At 43.2% G+C, this 18,262-nt stretch overlaps 1 protein-coding gene across 1 annotated transcript in view; it reads right to left on the reverse strand.

Moving 5' to 3' along the window:
* Positions 1-1,019: 1,019 nt before the first annotated feature.
* The window catches only part of LOC138515996 (serum albumin-like), a 65,310-nt gene continuing 48,067 nt past the window's right edge, over positions 1,020-18,262 (reverse strand). Inside the window, exons 10-15 of the mRNA XM_069630786.1 lie at positions 16,108-16,205; positions 9,209-9,347; positions 7,599-7,819; positions 4,113-4,245; positions 2,061-2,139; positions 1,020-1,205 (exon numbers count right to left, since the gene is read on the reverse strand). Of these exons, the coding sequence (XP_069486887.1) occupies positions 2,071-2,139; positions 4,113-4,245; positions 7,599-7,819; positions 9,209-9,347; positions 16,108-16,205 (660 nt within the window). The 3' untranslated portion in view covers positions 1,020-1,205; positions 2,061-2,070. The remainder of the gene's footprint in view (positions 1,206-2,060; positions 2,140-4,112; positions 4,246-7,598; positions 7,820-9,208; positions 9,348-16,107; positions 16,206-18,262) is intronic.

The following is an 18,262-nucleotide window of genomic DNA, read 5'->3' on the forward strand; positions in this document are numbered from 1 at the left end:
AGATGGTCTGAGAACCAGAGAAAATACAAACAGACAGAGAGAGTAAATAGGCAGGTAGACATATTGACTAGATAGACACATAGATTAGACAGGCAAAGCAGCATGCGTTTTAGGTAAACGGACAGACACATCGACAGAAAGACCAATAGACAGAGTAATAAAACAGACAGGCAGATTAGACAGACAGAGAGATTGTGTAGGCAGGGAGACAAACAGGTTTGAAAGATTTGACAAACATGCAGATTAGAAGATTAGACAGATGGAACTAAAAGACAGACACACTAGATAAAGGGGAAGACCGATTAGAGAAAGTCGGAAGTTATAAAGACTGGCTAAATCCACACGTGACATAGGCTCATCGGGCAGATTTACTGACACATTAGAAAAACAGATAAACTAGCTCGAAACATTAGATAGACAAATTTGAGTGGGAGAAAAATTAGGCAAACATACAGACATACAGATTATATAGAGCTATTACAGATCTCAGTAGATGGGGTATTTAAATAGAGATGAGTGGTACATCAATTACCTTCAGTTACCATGAGAAGAGCTAATTCTTTAAAACCTGGTATTCAATTTGTATGAGAACTAATGGGTGATGGAATTTGAAGTGAAATTTAGAAGATAGTCTGTAATTTAAACCACTGAACTGTAATGTAAGCACCTGATAATATTATTTTTTTTAAGTTACTTCTCTATGTTGTGCTCAGATTCATTGTCATTTAAAGTGGATATAAAAATTTGCCCAAATACAAAAATTAAACATTTTATATGTTACAAATAATGTTTTATCTTTTGCTGATTTCCCCTCTCAACACTCTTCCCGCCCATCTTATTTTCAATATTTTTTTAGCATTTTTCTTACTTGTGTAGTCCTCCATTTTAAAAGCCCTGAAACAGGAAGTATTAACTGCAGAGGAAACGAATAGCATGTGGAATCAGACAATATTTAGTAAGGCCAACAGTTCTATAATAATCTAAAACACTGACAAATGAAAAATGAAACCACAAACATATTCTGTTTCCTATCATTTATTCATTGCAGCAAAACAAGACAAGCAGGCCATTGCTGATGATTAGCTGTCCTTTTCTGATGATGTCAGTGTTCTCGGACACAGGAAATTGGAAGGTGATTGACTAATATGAAGAAGTGTGAAGTGGATTTGGTTTTGAACCAGACGAATCTTGCCCCCTTTTCATTCCTACAAGGTAAGTAACAACAGGTAAGGGGTCCATGCTAATGAACAGTTTTGTGTTTACAAATTGCAATAATAATGATATGTGACATTGGTTGATATTAAAGGAACGTCTAGCCCACTAACTCGTAAGCACCACAACGCCATATTCTTCATTGGCAAAATGGAGACTGTATTCAGAAGGTCTGTACAGGCCAACATGCGCCATTTCCCCCAGAACCCGTTTTCCTACTCTTGTTTTTTCTTTAAATTCTTCTGCGACTTGTAGTTTGGAATTTATGACTGGAAGTGGAAATCCAGGTGTTCACATCCCAGAATGCAAGGAATAAAACCTCCTGCATTTGGCCTAGACACGCCTTTCTAGGCCTCCATTGGTGCCATTGACAGTGAGCGCTCTACAAAAGGAAAACCCCTCCCAAAGACAAAGCCTTACATGTCTATGCTCTCAGTCACCACCCGTTGAGATTTTGCCCCTTCTAAATGTCTTTGCAGTTACTTTTGGTCTGTTGGGATGACTCATGCATGACGGATGCATCAAGCCAACAGCCGCCATCTTGAGCATATTTTGACTAAGGCTGTTGATGAAAATGTGCTCTTACATCCCTTATGTTCTTAGTAAGAGTTGGTGCATAAAGTAGGCGCACACAGACAATGCAACCAGCACTCAAGCTCCTGTTATCTGCGAAGACAGCACCGCATAAACCTAATACAGCCGTGCTCTGTCTGCCATATCTACTGAGTGTATTGGAATTAGTCAAGACTTCAGTATTCCAGATACCTGAGACATGAAAGAAAAACGTGAAGCTAAGCCTACTGACAGGCAAAAGCAATGGGAACATGGTATGTATTAACATATATTACCTCAAATCCTTTACACAGAAACTTTAACTGCAACATCAACAGCAAACATCCCTTTACATGTCTCGATCAGTTTAGCTCCCTGCAAATGGTGAAGAAACATGTGTCAGAAGAAACAATCTGTGAAATAATGTATACATGTAAAATAACATATTTCTAACATTGTAGTATTTTTGCTACGCAGCTGACTTGTGCAGCTGAGTTGTAGACGTTCTGGCATATATTTTTACAAACCGAGTGCGGGTGGGATGTGCTGTTGTGTGTCTTCAGTTTGTTTAGTGCTCCCGCACTTTCAACCATTACAGTGAACTATGCTCACTCGCTCTCTCACACTCCTCCACCCACTCATTCACTCTCGATCTCACACTCCCTGGCACATTCATGCATGCCTGTGAGCTGCAGTGGGTGTCGGGGGCACTTGCTGGTCTATGTGCTACCATCTGCCCATGGTCCCCATTTCCACTCATGGTGATCGCTCCACCCCTGCCCCCCCCCCCCGCCACCCCAACACCCTGGCAGTATGTGAGTGCCCCATGCCCACTGTTCTTGCCAGCGCCCAAAGTAGAATCCGCACTCTTCTATTTACTTCATTCCCCGCTGCAATGTCCCTTTATAGCCCAGTTTCACCACGTGTGTACCTGTTTGTGTGACACTTGTTTCTTTGAGTCTATTTCTTACTCATGTCTATCCCAAATTACTTCTTTAACATCCCTGGATTACCCCTGTTCTGTATCTGCCCTGTCAACACGGTACCCCATTTATGCCTAACCAGGGTCAAGTTCATATCCCCCCACTCCTGTCCCTCTCCCACCTATACTATTCAGGTTGCTCTGTGCAGTCCTTGTGTGCCTACGGTATCCGCTTGCACAATGCATCTCTCCCCCTCCCTGGGCCTCTGTTTCCTAACACCGGGTCTGTAATGAGCCTTCTGGAAACTATATAGCATCCTTGACGAGAAGCACTGCATTTGCCAGGATCCCCCTTCCCCCGTCCCCCGGGGCTTGGAGGCCCCCAGCATTGTTTCTCCCCTAAATTGAACGGATGCATTATTGCATGCATTCAGTCAAAGGGAAAAGGGGCTTTCCTTGCGCTGGGGGTTTCAACATTACTATCCACCCCACATTGTTGGAGGTCAAAACTTTTGGGAGCTACAATTGCCCACCTCATGATCATGCAGAATTGTCCTCCTAGTAGACAGCCGGGGATAATACTGTGGGTGGCAGTGGTATACGATACACCACTTCATTTTGCTCTCACAGCCTGACTCGTAATGAGATTCTTAGAGGGTTTTAGGGTGCAGGCCACAATGGTTAGCCCAGTAGACCCTCCTCACACCTCCACGTGAGCCTCAAAGGTCATCAACGCACTGCAAAGGACTTGGAAAGGGCTGTGATGTTTGAGAGGGACAGAGCCGTGGGTACACATTCAAAGCAGCTCTCAGTAATGCCCCTGCCCCACCCATCCTAGCACATTGAGGATACAAATAGCCCCACCCCCTAAACTAACACCGTGTTGCATCTACGAAAAGAAAACTAGACAGACCGTGCCATGGTAAATTCGGGTCGCTAATGAGCTGCACATGTACAGCAAATAATACAAAAGAAACCACGTCCAGTTTACACACGAGCAACAGAATATACTCTACCAAACATGGCAAAAGCATGTTAAGGAAGCTGCATGTTGACAGTAGGGACTTACAGTAGTTTGGCCATTGTGCAACTCTTACTCATAATACATGCGATGAAGCACTCCTTACTAGCAGAACAAGCGATATAGAGTTTAAACATGAAAGGCATACCTTTAACCCTAGAAATGGGGTCTAATTCTATGAAAAGGTGTATGTATACGTTCTAATTTTGAGGAGGGGGCGGTAAGTCCCAGGGGCCATCATCAAAAGAGGTATTTGGTCTCATCATTCTAGGCCCCAAAGGGGTACGGCGCCACTCAAATGGTACTTATATACTAGCCGTGTGGATGAAGCGCTGAGCGGAGGGAATCGACAGGCACCAATCAGCGCTAGCACAGGCAAAAGCAAGACTTTGTGGTGTGGTGTACCTCCGTGGCGAAGCATTCATTGCGCTGGTCTGCTTTGCAACACTGGCCACACATAGCCACAAACTTCTCACTGATTATCTTGACCTGTTCTTCTGTGATGCGGGGCTGGTGTTTAATCAGGCTGATCAGGAACCTGCAGAGGGAACAAGACACAGAGATACATCAGGCAAAAGCGCTGGTCCAGAGAACAGCAAGAACAGCAATGGAAGTAGCGGCAGCATGCACGTGCCTGGCTAGCGGGGGCTATCCCGTGTTCAGGTCTACATTTGACTCCACACATGTTCTGGAAGGCACTGTCTGCTGCGGTGGGAGTACTAAATGCCTGGGCTTTTGTTGCCCAAACACTTCATTGCAGAGGATTTGCCATCTGCATCCGCTGTTGCCATCAACAGCCAAGCCCTCGGCAAAGCTGCTTGAACAGCAGCCGCGGCCACGTGGCCGCCATTAAAGCACGGCTACACTGCTTGCAGAGATTCGAATGCAATCCACGGGCATCTGCACATCCTGCCCGCACTCGCGAGCCAAGTGTACAGGATTGCTCCTGGAACCCCATGCTTGGCTATGTCACCATCTCTCAGGCAGGCCCAAAGTCACAGTTCAACATAGGCATGTCTGCCAAGTGGCACCATGTCATGTGCGAGCCAAGGAGTCGGTCGTAGTGTTCTGCTTTGCAGTCTGGGCCTTGTATGCCCATTCCTCCCTCGGTGGAACTCCTAGCACTTACCCCCTGCCTCTCGTCCATTCTCTCTCTCTCTGCACTTGCACCTTCTGAATGCTCACAAGGCCTAGCAGGACCGCCTCTTTCTTTCTCTTCATTTACATTATATTTGCCTTTCATTCCCATGTTCCCACCCTGTTGCCCTCTGGGAGCTTTGAAACACAATTTACTTGATGCATAAGCGCCTTACAAAGGCACAACAAATAAATAAATAAATAAAATACATTCTTATCTTTGGGGGGAAAAAACTGCAGGTCTCAGAATGCAGAGTGAAAATCCAGACCTGGCTCAAGCTGCCACACATGACCGGGGAGGCTTTTCATATAGATATAGGATCAAAGGGCCATTGATGTGTAACCAAGACAAGCTTTGATAGCTCTAACTCCAGGGCACTACCTTCGAGCAATCTTGATCTTGGAGTTATGGGGGGAGCCCCCCAGCAACCATCACAAGGTTTGCTTTAAAAACAAAGCCATAAAAGAGGATGGTAACCTGCAAACTATTGCTTACTTGGTGCAAATTGAAATATGACCAAACGGCCACATTTGAGTATGCATGCAGAGCATGTAGCAATTGGGCGGTACTTGGGCCCGCATTGGCAAATAATCCGAGATGGTTTGTTTTCCCCTTGCCAGCAAGAACAGCTTCGAGCAGATGTGGAATTCCAACTCCATGTAACCCTGTAGCACCAGTAAGGACTCCGACTTTGCCTCGATCTCTGCTTCCTGTGAAACTTGCTCAAAGTCTGGGTTCCTGTCTGAGGCTGTGAAGTGCCTTCCTGGGCTTAGGCTAGTGGTCTGCCGAGAGAAGCTTCGATTTGTGTGCAAAGGTCCCTGTTCAAAGCTGGATCCAGAGGACCATTGAACACCAATGTGTGGCTAACCTACCACTTAGCGTCAAGGGGCATGCACACTTGAAATTGACCATACAAGACATCTTGTCTGATTTTGGCCTACAGAGAATTGATGTGAACTACCTACAAGATCAATCTGCCAGAGCGGCCGCCTTCTCAGCCTCCAGCTGTCCATCAGACCTGAAAGGCCTCTGCATCAGCAGCACCTGGGAGCTGAATCCAACTTGCTGGGGCCGCTGCTAGCCAGCAGTTGTGGCCAGCACCTGTTGAGGAGTTTCGAGTTCCGAGAAAATCTCACTTTTAGAGAATGGACTGGGACAACACACCAAGCAAATCCAGTTGTTGCACATCTTTCTGCCATCTTATGTTCAAAACCTTTTCTGCTCAACCAAGTTTCTTCAACACATGTTCTCTCAAACCCAAACAGATACCTGTAAACTCTCGCCGAGCAGCTCATGCGACCAGCATCAGCTGATGAATCCCGATTGCTAAACCCAAGCCACATCAAGGGCCAAGCACCTTTTTCTCTCAGCTGTGACTTTTTCTTTCTTAATGGAGAGCTCTCTCTGGTCTATCTGGGCCTATGGAGCCCACCTCAGATGTCCGCTTTGCCCATCTCTTGCGTGACTGTTTGGAGCTCCACAGCGTTGCCTAGGCTTGGAGATGTGATTTGCTATCAGGCTCTAGAGCAGAATAGCCCAAACATGGCTTAGCTTGCCATTGGGACCCAGCCCCACTGAAAATAACTGCATTGATGCTTAGAAGATCTTCAGGCATTTACTGAACACCTTTACATGGGCATCTACTGAGGCCATTATAACAGTTCTACTTCATGCCCTCATAAGAATGGCAGCCCCATTGTCTTCAACGGATAATGGTTACATCTATTATCGTTGCATATTTGTCTTCTTCTTTTTTTTTACTCCAAACATCGGTGCAGTAACTAATAAAATGCCAGAATTGCCCGGCAGCTCTGGGGGAGTGTAGGCCGTTGAGCTTGGCCTATTTTACCCTAAGGTGAGCCAACGACAACTTCAAGGAGACTTGCTGTCTTGCCTCTGTCTAAGGGCTCCTGGATAAAGTTTAAATGTCTTATGTTTGGTGTTTGAAGCACTTTATGGTCTTGCCCCTCCCTATCTTTCTTTGTTTGTCTCTTTCTATCTTCCTTCGCATCCTCTTCGGTCAGCCTCCCATTTCCACCTTGTTGTCCCCTCTCCTCCTTGTGCCCAATCTCGTTTCCGATCTTTCTCTCTCCTTGCACCTTTAAATTGGAATACTTTCCCACTCTCTCTCCGATATACTACTGTTTACTCATCCTTTCGAGCTTCTTTACGCTCTCATTTACTTTCATCTGGTTAGCAAGGTCTTATTGCAATTTTGAAATACGTTGTGTTTTAAATATTGATTCTACTGTCTGTACTGTTTTTAATGCCATGTAAAGCGCTTTGGTGTAAGGCGCTATATAAAATAAAATACAAAATACAATAGGAAGCGAAAGAGCTCAGCTAATATCCATTGAACTTCCAGACACACTGCATCAGCATAATCCAGCAGACCCCCATAACATGCAATAACATATCTGGCACTAAGGGGGCAGGGAAGGAAATGCAGCCTCCATTTACAAAAAACCTGAATAAAACATTGTTGTAGCGAAGCACACAAATTTAAGGAACAATTAAATTAGTGAGGATGGCCTGGAGTCAGTAGGAAGAATGCATTGATGGATGGGCGTGTTAGAAATAATAACACATCCTGTAATAGCTTGTGGTCTGGTGTTCCTTGTTTTGACATGCAGAAGACTGATGCTTTTTGCTGGCATGTTTACTGAAATGACCTCTACTATAGACGCCCTGTTTATGTGGTGTCCTACGGAATACCCGCGCACATGTCGGTGCAAAGAGGAGATTTCACTTACGTTTGTTTCTTCAACTGTTGGTCTGCTTCTGAAGGGGTGCAAACTTTATCATTGAAAATGAAACTCTCCGCTGTCACCGGGGGAGGCACATAGCTTTCATCCAATCCCAGGGCGGTGAAACATGGCCTCTGGAAGGATAGCGAGTCTTTGCAGCAGTGGGTCACCTTCTCATTCTCGAAGGGAGTTTTCCGCTGGCACACCTGTCCAAAGACGAGACCGAGCTGCCCGGGGGAAGGGTGAACAACGTGTAAGAGGCGCATTCATTGGCAAACAAGAAGCACACTTAAAGGTTGTCAACAGTTTATACCGTGTGCACAAAATAAATAAAATAATTGCCAACTCACAGTAGTGTTTCTCCACTTCCAAGTGTCAAAGGCACTGGCAAGTGGAGGACACACCTTGCTTCGTGCGAGTGGGGTGAAAGTGGAACATGATTTCTGTTGATCACAGTCTGTGGCCTCTACATTTATATCCTGAAATTGGGCTGGCATTTCCAACAAAAGTTGTTGGAAATATTGCAAAGCTCATTTACTGTTACCACCACTCGGTCTAGTGGATTTTCGAGTGGTGGTAACATGGTACTAGTCTCCAATATTGAAGTCCATAAGGATCCTTGGGATGTTGGCAAATTTACCATAAATGGTAATTCACCTTGGTAAATCTGTGTGTTTTTGCCTTTACATCCAGCATCTTGCTGGAGGTAAATTCTTCACTTCAAGGTAAACACCTGGAATTCAGCACTGCGGTAAAAGTGGCAGTACTTGAGTGAATGCCAAAAACACTTGAAGAATTACTGACACTTTTTTACCACCTGCCAAACTTGGAATTGGGTCCATTTTGTTTAGAAATGATTCATTAATTCTCCAGAATCTGAGCTTTTTAACACAGTTAGTCATTCTGAAAATCAATCAACAACGAAACATCAAACCGTGGGGTAAAAGAAAGCGTGCAAAGATAGCATGAGCGGCCCAGTAGGAAGTGGGACAGTTGGGAAGCCACGTGCTTCTAATGTACATTCTATTGCTCTAAGAATCTTTTTTAACAAAGAGTTTCTTTGTCAGATGAAGTTTGAGGTGCTAAATGCTTTTTCGCATGAAATATATGTACATTGTTAGATGCAGGAAATCTTTCCACCACTTGCCATAGGGCTGGACCCACCCTTTGGAACCATCTCCCTTTATCCGTAAGGGGCCTGAAAAGCCACTTCCTCTCCTCAGCCAAAAGCAGGAGATTTTTCTACCACATTGCCTTCAAAGTCAGAATTTGGCGGTGTGGTAAAAGTGCCAGTAATTCCGTTAATGATGCTTTTTTTTACGGCACCACCAATCTCGGAATGAGCCCCAATGTTCCCACTCGCTTTGCTGACCATAACTGCATATGTGCTCTACTTTCTCCCTTCCTGATGCCCACTCCTCGACTATCCTCTTTGGGGGCGGGGTGGGGGGGTAGTAAGTATCGCCGTTGGCAATGGCACCATATAAGCCACATAAAATAAAGCTATTCGGCAAAGACGCCCATTTGGTGATCCAAGATGCAACCATTAAACTAAGCCCAGGGTTTATCAGGGTTATGGAAAACTGGACAACAATTAAATAAAGGTTCATACTTACTCCTCCCTCAGAGCACGGCATCTGCTGATCTTCAGGTAGTTTGCAGCACCTTTGTCCAATGGTTGTCATAGACTTGGTTAGATGAAGAAGACTCTCAGTCGTACACCTGGGCGATTTTGGTGTGTATTTAGTAATCAAGCTGAAATACAAATTTCCCAGAAGTCAAATCCTGTCCATGCCGTAATAAAATTACACAACCCCAGAAAAAAACTCACAGTATGGGACAGAAGAACAGGAACTGCTTCCAGTCCCCACACCCAAAGGGCAGGATGGTTATTTTCAGAATCCAGTACTGTTTCTTGTAAATAGAAAAAAAGTAACTTAGAGCTTAACCATGAGTTGTGCTTCCATGGTTTGATCCAGCCCTTCACGTACAATATCAACCAGCACATAGAGGCAATCTATCATGGGCACGCTGGTGCTAAGAATTAAAACCATGAAAGTCGAAATGTGGACTGGGAGAATACACAATAGCAGGTGAACGAAAGCTTTGGCTTTCTAGATGTTTTGGCCTACAACTCCCATCAGCCTAGCCAGTGGTGAGGGATCATGGGAAAAGTAGGCCAACATATCTGGAAATCTGCATGTGCCCTACCGCTGCGCAAAAGCCCCAACCGAAGCCCTCTCTATTGGGGTTCAAAGCAGTTGGCTAGCAACATTTATTCTGCCATTTTTACTTCTGCAATTTTAATTTTAATTGAAAGATAAACTCTACTGAGCCACGATGGAAAGCACTATTAATCTCCTATCTGTGTTTCCTGCGGTTGTTCCGCAGACCAGAGAGCACAGGGTTTCCTGGGCTACAGAATCCTGCAAGGGCGGTGTGAGCTCTGGGAGTCCAGATTTTCAAATGTCAACTATAGATGTCTCAGCCCTAGCAGATGTTGACTGGGATTGCTGCAGCCAGTCAAAGTATGATGAATTCGGGTATATATTAATTACATCAATTCTGACAACAATTGCAAAATCATAAATCATCCATTTACACATTACACAAAAGTAAGGCATAAAAACAATAACCCATATGTCATCATTACAAATGCTGCATTCATCTGTCCATTGTACAATCTATAAATTGTAACTTTAACAGGACATTTTGGGGCCATAAACCATCGTTTTATTTATTTTATTTATTTATTTCATTTGTTGATTGTGCCCAGGACCCAGAGGCATCACGGCACTGGTAAATACCCTACAGTGCAGATGAGACACGGGGTGTCTTGGCGGTCGCTGATCGTAAGGTGCATTACTCCTGATAATCATTCCCGCACGGATTAAAGTTCACATGTATTATTCCAGGAAACAAGAGATTGCAGCAGAATCTTGACAGTTAATATGGTAAGGACATTTTTTCCAGGGTCCAAAGGAATCTGTTGTCTGTTGACAGGATAAGGTAATGAGTTGCTACTCTGCTCAGGCAAAATATTTGTATACGCAGCACTGGAGCCTAAAATCATTTCCGCAGGGACTCAGGAAACAGGAGAAAATGTGTGTTGGTCTCTATAGCTGTTTGATCACAGGGGCAGCATGGGAAGTCATCCTGGTTTAAATGATAGCGTCTTCTATTGGCTGTTGGGGGCTGGTGAACATGTAAGTTAGTACTGAAATGTGCAACAACCTGTGAATATGGCATGGACGCGTTACTTGTTAGCGACACATAACTTTTTTGTTAACCAAATAACCAGATCAGTATTTATAAAATACCACTTGTACGCCCTGAGGGTTTCTACTTGAGTTTGAGAGCCCGCTCTGGTTTTATGAACTCAATTTTCCAACTATTGCACTCAATTCATCTTTTTAGTGTTAGAATGTGTCAGGATCTAATTTAAGATTACTTTATTTATTTATTTATGAGTTTTATAATGCACAAAATAATTGGGGGGCGTGCCCCTTCCAAGCTCCTCAGACAAACAAAACAGGTCTCAAATACAATACAATGGTGTGACATATGTACATGGAATATGAAGCGTGAGATGTAGTCTGTTGATTTGCAGTCTTGGCCAGTGATGCTTTCGCTAAGGTACTGTCTGCTACAGACGTTCTGGTGCTTGCAGGTTGTCCATATTACAACAAACATCAACCAAGTTGGCATTGGAAGAAGTCAGATAACCTTTTCGGAGGGCCAAAGCAGGTACATTCAAGGTTATCAGGTAATGCTTAAATGTGGCCATGAGGCAGAAGTGCTAGCCATAATGTATAAGAGCATAGTCATTGGGGGAGGGAATTAGATTTAGTTAATCTAGACAAATGAGTTCTCGATATCAGCGAAAGAACGAGGTTCCATTTAGCCCACCCTTCCATACCATTCTAGGACCAATTCATACCATACCATTACAAAAGCAGGGGCCTGGGATACTCCCAAAACAGACAGGAAAAAACATATTTTCTTCTATGAATGGGTAGGTTTTCGCTGTTAGCTGTTCCACAAAGGCCACTTATATAGAGAGCTTCTGATATCAATTTGGCATTACAGAAAATAAAAGCCACCATTCAGTCGCCCCAAAAATTGACTTAAAAACTGACAAATCAGCGCCACTCTCAAACTTCCTTCAAATCCTGTAGGTTTCCTAAAGGTGTGTTGGTTTCCTACCCTGGATGACCCTTTCAGTCACTGGTCTTGTTTAGCCTGATGGAACAACTCATTCTCGGAAAGGGAAAATGCCCGTTTGCACCCCTAGAATGAGATTGCCTTTCTGAATTTATGCAAGATTCCAGTTCTACAAAGTCTTCCTTCGGTGGTTCGAGAGATGTCAGTGTTATCATATGGTGTGCAGACAGCAGAAAGAAAAGACAAAGGTAGAACTAATATTGTCAAATGGCCTCACATAGATAGTTAGCAGTCGACAATTGGCTAGGAAGGCATTTGTTCGGGCTATGATTTTCTCTTAGCTATCCTATCTTATACAAAGGCATATGTCTCACTATGTGGTCTACAGCTTGGTGTTCTGTTCAGTCTGCTGATGTTCTTAATATGTGTATGAATCTATCCCTTAATTCTGGATCTGAGCAGAAGGTTCCAGGTTATTGGTTAATATTTTACATTGTCTACCTAGATAAATATTGAAAAAATGCCAGAGTCAACTTAACGACAAAGCGAAATCTAGGTGAAATATTAATTGTTATCCTAATAGTGGTGCTATCAACACAAGACATTTCAAATGTCTGTCAAATTGAAAATGTGTTTTATTGGCTCCTAAATGGAGGACTGTTTCACAGAAACTTCGAAGATCTTTCATTCATTGCTGTGTAGACTCTGATTCAGTGACAAAACCTTCTAAGGTCCAACAAAGATGTTCCATCGACATTGGAAACAATACGGGTTATTACATATTATTGTCTGCAGTACAGTGATGTTCACAAAGTTGTGAGCAAGCATTGGCATCTGCTTTTGAAAGATACTGATCTGAAACCAGTACTGCACTCGAAAGCCCAAATAACCAACAGAATATTTGTGATCTTGTCACACAAGAGTCGTTTGGAGGTGATCAAACAGTCTAATTGGTTACAATTGTAAAAAGCCCTTGGAATGGGGGATTAACGCCATATTAATTAATTTTCGTCTCCACTTTTGAGCCCAGAATTATATGTTTTTTTATCTTTCCATCTGAGTATTTGTATGATGTGAGCTTCTTTATAGTGTGTTTTGCACTCTTATAACTCCATCAGCTGGCTCCTTAGATTACTATTTAGAAACATTGCATTATTTATTGCAAATTGGGAATAGTTCTTTGAGCTGGCTATTTTCATGTAAGTTTCATGCTTTGAAAATCGGTTTTATTAACTACTGATCATCGCACTGTCACTTTAGAATCTGAATTATCTTTTTATGGCTCCTTTCTGTAATTGTTTTTTCAATCTGTCGATTTAAATGCACTATGCACTTTACTTGCATCTGAAATGTATGTTTTTAGCACTATGCACTTTATTTCATTGCACTTTTTGCATTGACACTTTGCATTGCTCGTCTACTTTGCTTGTTCTAGCTGTACTACAATTCTGTACCTGGAAACATGGGAGGTGTAGTTGTGTGTGGGTAGGCTATATTAAGTAGTCCTACCTTTTGAATAAGCTGTGGAAACAGTGACATCGTTTTTGTCTTGCACTTCATGCAGACGGTGGATTAATAAAGCCTCTTTTTTGTAGCCTTCCTGCTCTCTTGAGGCTTTTTTTCTGCAATAGCAGATATTGTGCTCAGCAGTGTCTGTCTCTTGAGATTTTCCATTAGCTCGATTGGGTGTGGTTTGATATGTGTGGACTATATTGAGCACTTTGAATATTTATTTATTTATTGCATTTGATTACACACCCAAACCCTTGGGTGTCACGGCGTAGGTTACATACATCACAGGCATCTTAAACAGTTACATATATCTTGGAAATCTTAGGCAGTTACATACATCTTAGGCGTCTTGAGTGACTTACATCAATCTTGGGTATTTTAGGCAGTTACATGGGTGTGAAGAGGACAAGTAGGTTCCACAAAATAAACTCAGGGAACATGTGGGTTAGGCAGTATTCAGGTTGAGGAGACAAACTGTGTTGCACTTGCGCTGTTAGTATTTGTTAAACAACCAGGTTTTTAATTGTTTCTTGAATTTTGGGAATGAAGTTTAGTTGCTGAGGGGGGTAGGAAGTGATTTCCAGATGCGAGGAGCTGCTATGGGGAAGCTGGCGTTACTATGTTAAGCAAAGGTGCTAGTGAGCCTATCATTGGAAACATGCTGCCTTCGGTGTGGCAAATGCTGGTGGCTCATGGGTAATCTAATATATGTGGACATTGTCAAGGCTAATGGTGCAATTCTCCACACAAATGGCAATGGTGAAAATCGACACCTTTGACAGGTTCAATAAGGCAGGAGGATCGGGTCTGTTTTTTGCTTTCACAGGTATGAGATTTGCTAAAATACATTTTCTAAATGACTCACCAATCTAAGTCTATGTAGAACCTCTGTAAAGCAGTAGTGTTTCTGCACGTATTGTCCTTAGAAAACCAGACAGTCTTCCTTCTGTCTAGGCAGTACCTTTGACAACACTGTTAGAATTCTTAATGGAGACTAGGCAGCCACACATTGCAGCACTTTATGGTCTCTAAGGACATTAAGTGCAGGAATGGTCCTTCTTTACAGAGTTCCATGGGTGTCTTTTGGTGATAATATCATCGCAATGGATTAGTTCAACTATGTCTTCTGTGCCTTCGACTTTATAGGGGTTTTAAACAGAACTCAACTACCATTTGTGATTACACTTTCCTTAAGGAAAAAAAAAAACTTTGGCCTCCAGAAAAAAGATTTTGTGGAGATTGTACCTTTTATTGCGCAAAACTGTAACTTTCTGACGCCGAAGTTAACAGAAAATATAGGATTAGACAGTTATGGCTGCCATATCCGTAGGGCATTGACCACTTCTAGAAATCTATGGACTTGAAAGCATGAGAAAGCTGTAGGCGTTAGGTGATATAAAATAAAATACAATGAAGTAGATCACAGGATTTTGTGAAAATCCCTGAACAATCCCACTTTTTCTGCCAGGCCTAAACTTTGAGCACATTTCTGTGATTTTGACTCATTGGGCATTTGATATAGCGTTGGAGTAGCTGCAAAGAGCAGGGATGGACATTTACTGTAGCAGTAGCATGGCAATCATGGAATTGTAGGGGTTAACCATCAGATTAAGGGACCAACATGTGGTATGTAGCTGGGGATAACACATGCAATTAGGACCGTTCGATTTAGCAGACTTGTAGTTGGTCTTCACATGTTTGCAGCTCATGATACTCATTTACAATTTGAGGCATAAGGACATTCAGTGATGTCTGTAATCACAGTATTATTGTGTGAGTACCACTGCCAAGATTAGAACCCAGGACTTCCACCTTAGCTGCTAAATAACATCGCTCCTAATGCCGTGCTCTACCTCGATATAGGCAGCGCTACGGCCTGATGATATAACGGTATGCTAGCCACAGGCTTATAAGAAGAACCTTACATTTGTGGCCTGAATGGATGGATGTTATGTACTATGATAATCTATTCCATTCTGAATCAGTGTATATCATAGGGGGGGTGCGTGTCAAGCATGATCTCTTGGCTGGCCATATGCACTGTACGATTATTGTAGCTTTGAGGGGTTATGGAGTGTTTGGTTGGGTGGTGTCTATCTATGACCACCAGGACATACAATAGTAGCCTCACTTTGTATAGTCGGTAAGAGGGCGCTTGCAAATGGATCACGCTGTGTGATCTTCTTTGGAAAATAATCTTGATTCTGGGATACAGAGTGAGTGTAGAATCCTACTAAAAGGGTTCCTGTCCATGGCCCTCCCAGGGATCTTCATACCCTATAAAGGAAACATGAGCATAAACTCTAGGGAGGGGAGATTCAGGACTATGGCCATTATCTTTCCTTTAGCATCTCAGACCGAGAGGCAGGCTCTTAAGGAAACTTTGAGAAGTTCCTTCTTTTGTATCAGGGTCTGCTGGTAGGGGAAATGGCAGGCCGCATGGCAGTCTGGGTCAGAGGTGAGCAACAAGGGCACACTTCCCTTTACACGCACAGTTTTGGTACATTTAAATACCTCAGGATTTTAAATATCTATTGGTGTAGAACTGCTCAACATTCACATTTAAGGAACTAAATTCATCAGTGACTGGCGAGAACCTTCAAGAAAACCACTCTAGACTACTACAGTACCACGAGGTGGCATCAGACTGGATGGATGTCATGCCTCTGCGGCATAAAGGTATAAGCTGAAGCACATGTTTCATTGTGTCACAACCACAGTTTGTCAGGCAATATTTGCAGTTAAATCACTTTTCATTTCTAGAAAGAGAGAGACTCGACAGGCGGAAGACATTTCGTGAAAATGTTTCAAGTTAGTATTTGGACATAAGCACACTCACTGGTTTTGGAACAAATAGGGCCCCATCTTCTCCAATGCAGCGCAAGTGGTTTTCAATAATGTCTTACTAGCTTCAATTTCGTGCTTCATGGTCTCCTCCTACGAATCAATACAAATGACTGGTTATATAGATGAACATTTGGCCAACATTGAGCACTTGGCCTGAGTTAGTTGCGGTTAGGGTCTAGCGCTCCTTTACCCATCCCCAGACTTTGATCATATGATAAAAATCCCATAATTTACATTACAAGCCATGCAATGTTATACTTTCAACAAAGAAATGCATATTACCTTTCTGCTAGGACAATGATACCGCAACATATCTGGCATCATGATTAATACCATGGTGGACCATTGTTCCAAACCACTTACCCAAAAATCATTAGTTATCTGAGAGTTTTATCTCAAATACCCAAAGTAATTTAAGAAAATGGCGTTCTCTTGGATGCAGGTTTCATTCTAGAACACGCCCCACAGTACATCGAGTCCAATGCTAGCCATTCATCACTATGCCTCTTACGACATGGGATGTTTCACGATTCAGTGATGTGCCGAGGGTTCCCACTATAAATAGTGCAAGGGGCTCATCTGAATAGTGCTGCTGATGGTCTAATATTTCTCACAGTCTGATGTTTCAAAAGTTATCCTAGCTCTGTGCTGTGTTTTCTATGACGTCTCCCCTTTGGTACACATGCAGTCCTGTTTCAGGTCTTGAGAGTCACATATGGCACAGGTGTAATGTTGGAGCAATTTATGGTAGCACATTGGGCAATGGGTTTTACTGCGTGATGGGTGACGGACACTGCTCTGGTTCTAGCCTACTATATGATGTCTTCAACTGTCTTTCTCACCAAAGACCATGGAAATGTAGCTCAACCATCATCAAATGGAAGACCTCTACCCACTGTCTCTCCTTCTCCCTTGATAACAGCCCACGGTGTTCAACTGACATTTCCCTTCACCCACCGCATAAATAAACCTTCTATCCCCTTTCTCGGTGCCGACTGGCCCTACTTTCCAACCAGACCTCCTTACCGGACAGCTCTAGTGTAGACTACTTGTATCAGAACAAGGCTACCTTCCTCCCTCGCTCTTCTCCCTCTTCTCTCCCTGATTATTCACCCTAACTTCTCTCCCCTCAACTCTATGTTGATGTTCCTAGCAGACTTGCTGCATCAACATCAATCCTCAATTAGACATCTTTAGCCGTTTGTGGGTACCCTTTGCTGCCTAAACAGAAGAGGTTGATCAAGTGTTGCTAATGTCAGGGCCACGCTTAGAAACCTCTGGGTATTAAGCGCGTTATAAATAACCTATCACAAATGTCGCTCCTCACCTTTCACGTCCTATCCCCCTGATGCACCCATACCGGTATTGGGATGCTACTGAAGTATGTGACGTTGATTGTTCGTAGCACTCATCTTCTTTGGATGGGCTAGGATAATTGTGAAGGTCAATCAATCCCATAAGGCCAATTTTCTGATTTCCTATCTGTCAGGTTATTGCATGTGACAGTGGGTACCCTGGTGTCATTTGTTGGTACGGCCCCCACTCCACTGGTTATTGTGGCCATTGGTGTCACCCTCATATTTATGAAAAGTGACTAAGACAAAGTATCACAAAGCATGGTCTCAAGAACTATCACTATACCAGCACAACCCTTAGCTATGTCTCCTTTTTTACAGATGCAAAACTGAAGGTGAATGTCTGGAGGGTTTTGAATTGACTAAAAACACTGGCACTGCTGTGGGCAACCCTCTAGATCATCGTTTTCAGTCTACAGTGCCCTTAGAGAAGGGGAAAGACCAGATAGAAAGACATGTTCAACCCCACGGGGCAGAACAGCCTAAACTGCTAAGCTAGATCCCTTCTGCATGAGACCACAAGCATCCCAGACATGCTTCTGGGTTAATGCACATTGTGTACGCAGTGTTCCATGGGTATCTAAACTCAACTGGTTCAGGATCCGCATCTGAGCATGCCTGTCCCATTTGGGGTGACAATTGTGAAAGTGAATGTTGGTGGTTGGAGAGTTCAGAATTAACTGTAACCAGTGGCATTGAACTGGGCCACCGAACATACCATAATTGTTCTTCATTTTAGGCTATTAGAGAAGGGGGAAGCCCCTATGTAAATGACGCTGGTCTAAACCCCAA

This window comes from Ambystoma mexicanum, chromosome 6q (genome assembly GCF_040938575.1).
Source record: "Ambystoma mexicanum isolate Mex_15411 chromosome 6q, UKY_AmexF1_1, whole genome shotgun sequence".
In the NCBI taxonomy this organism is placed as follows: domain Eukaryota; kingdom Metazoa; phylum Chordata; class Amphibia; order Caudata; family Ambystomatidae; genus Ambystoma; species Ambystoma mexicanum.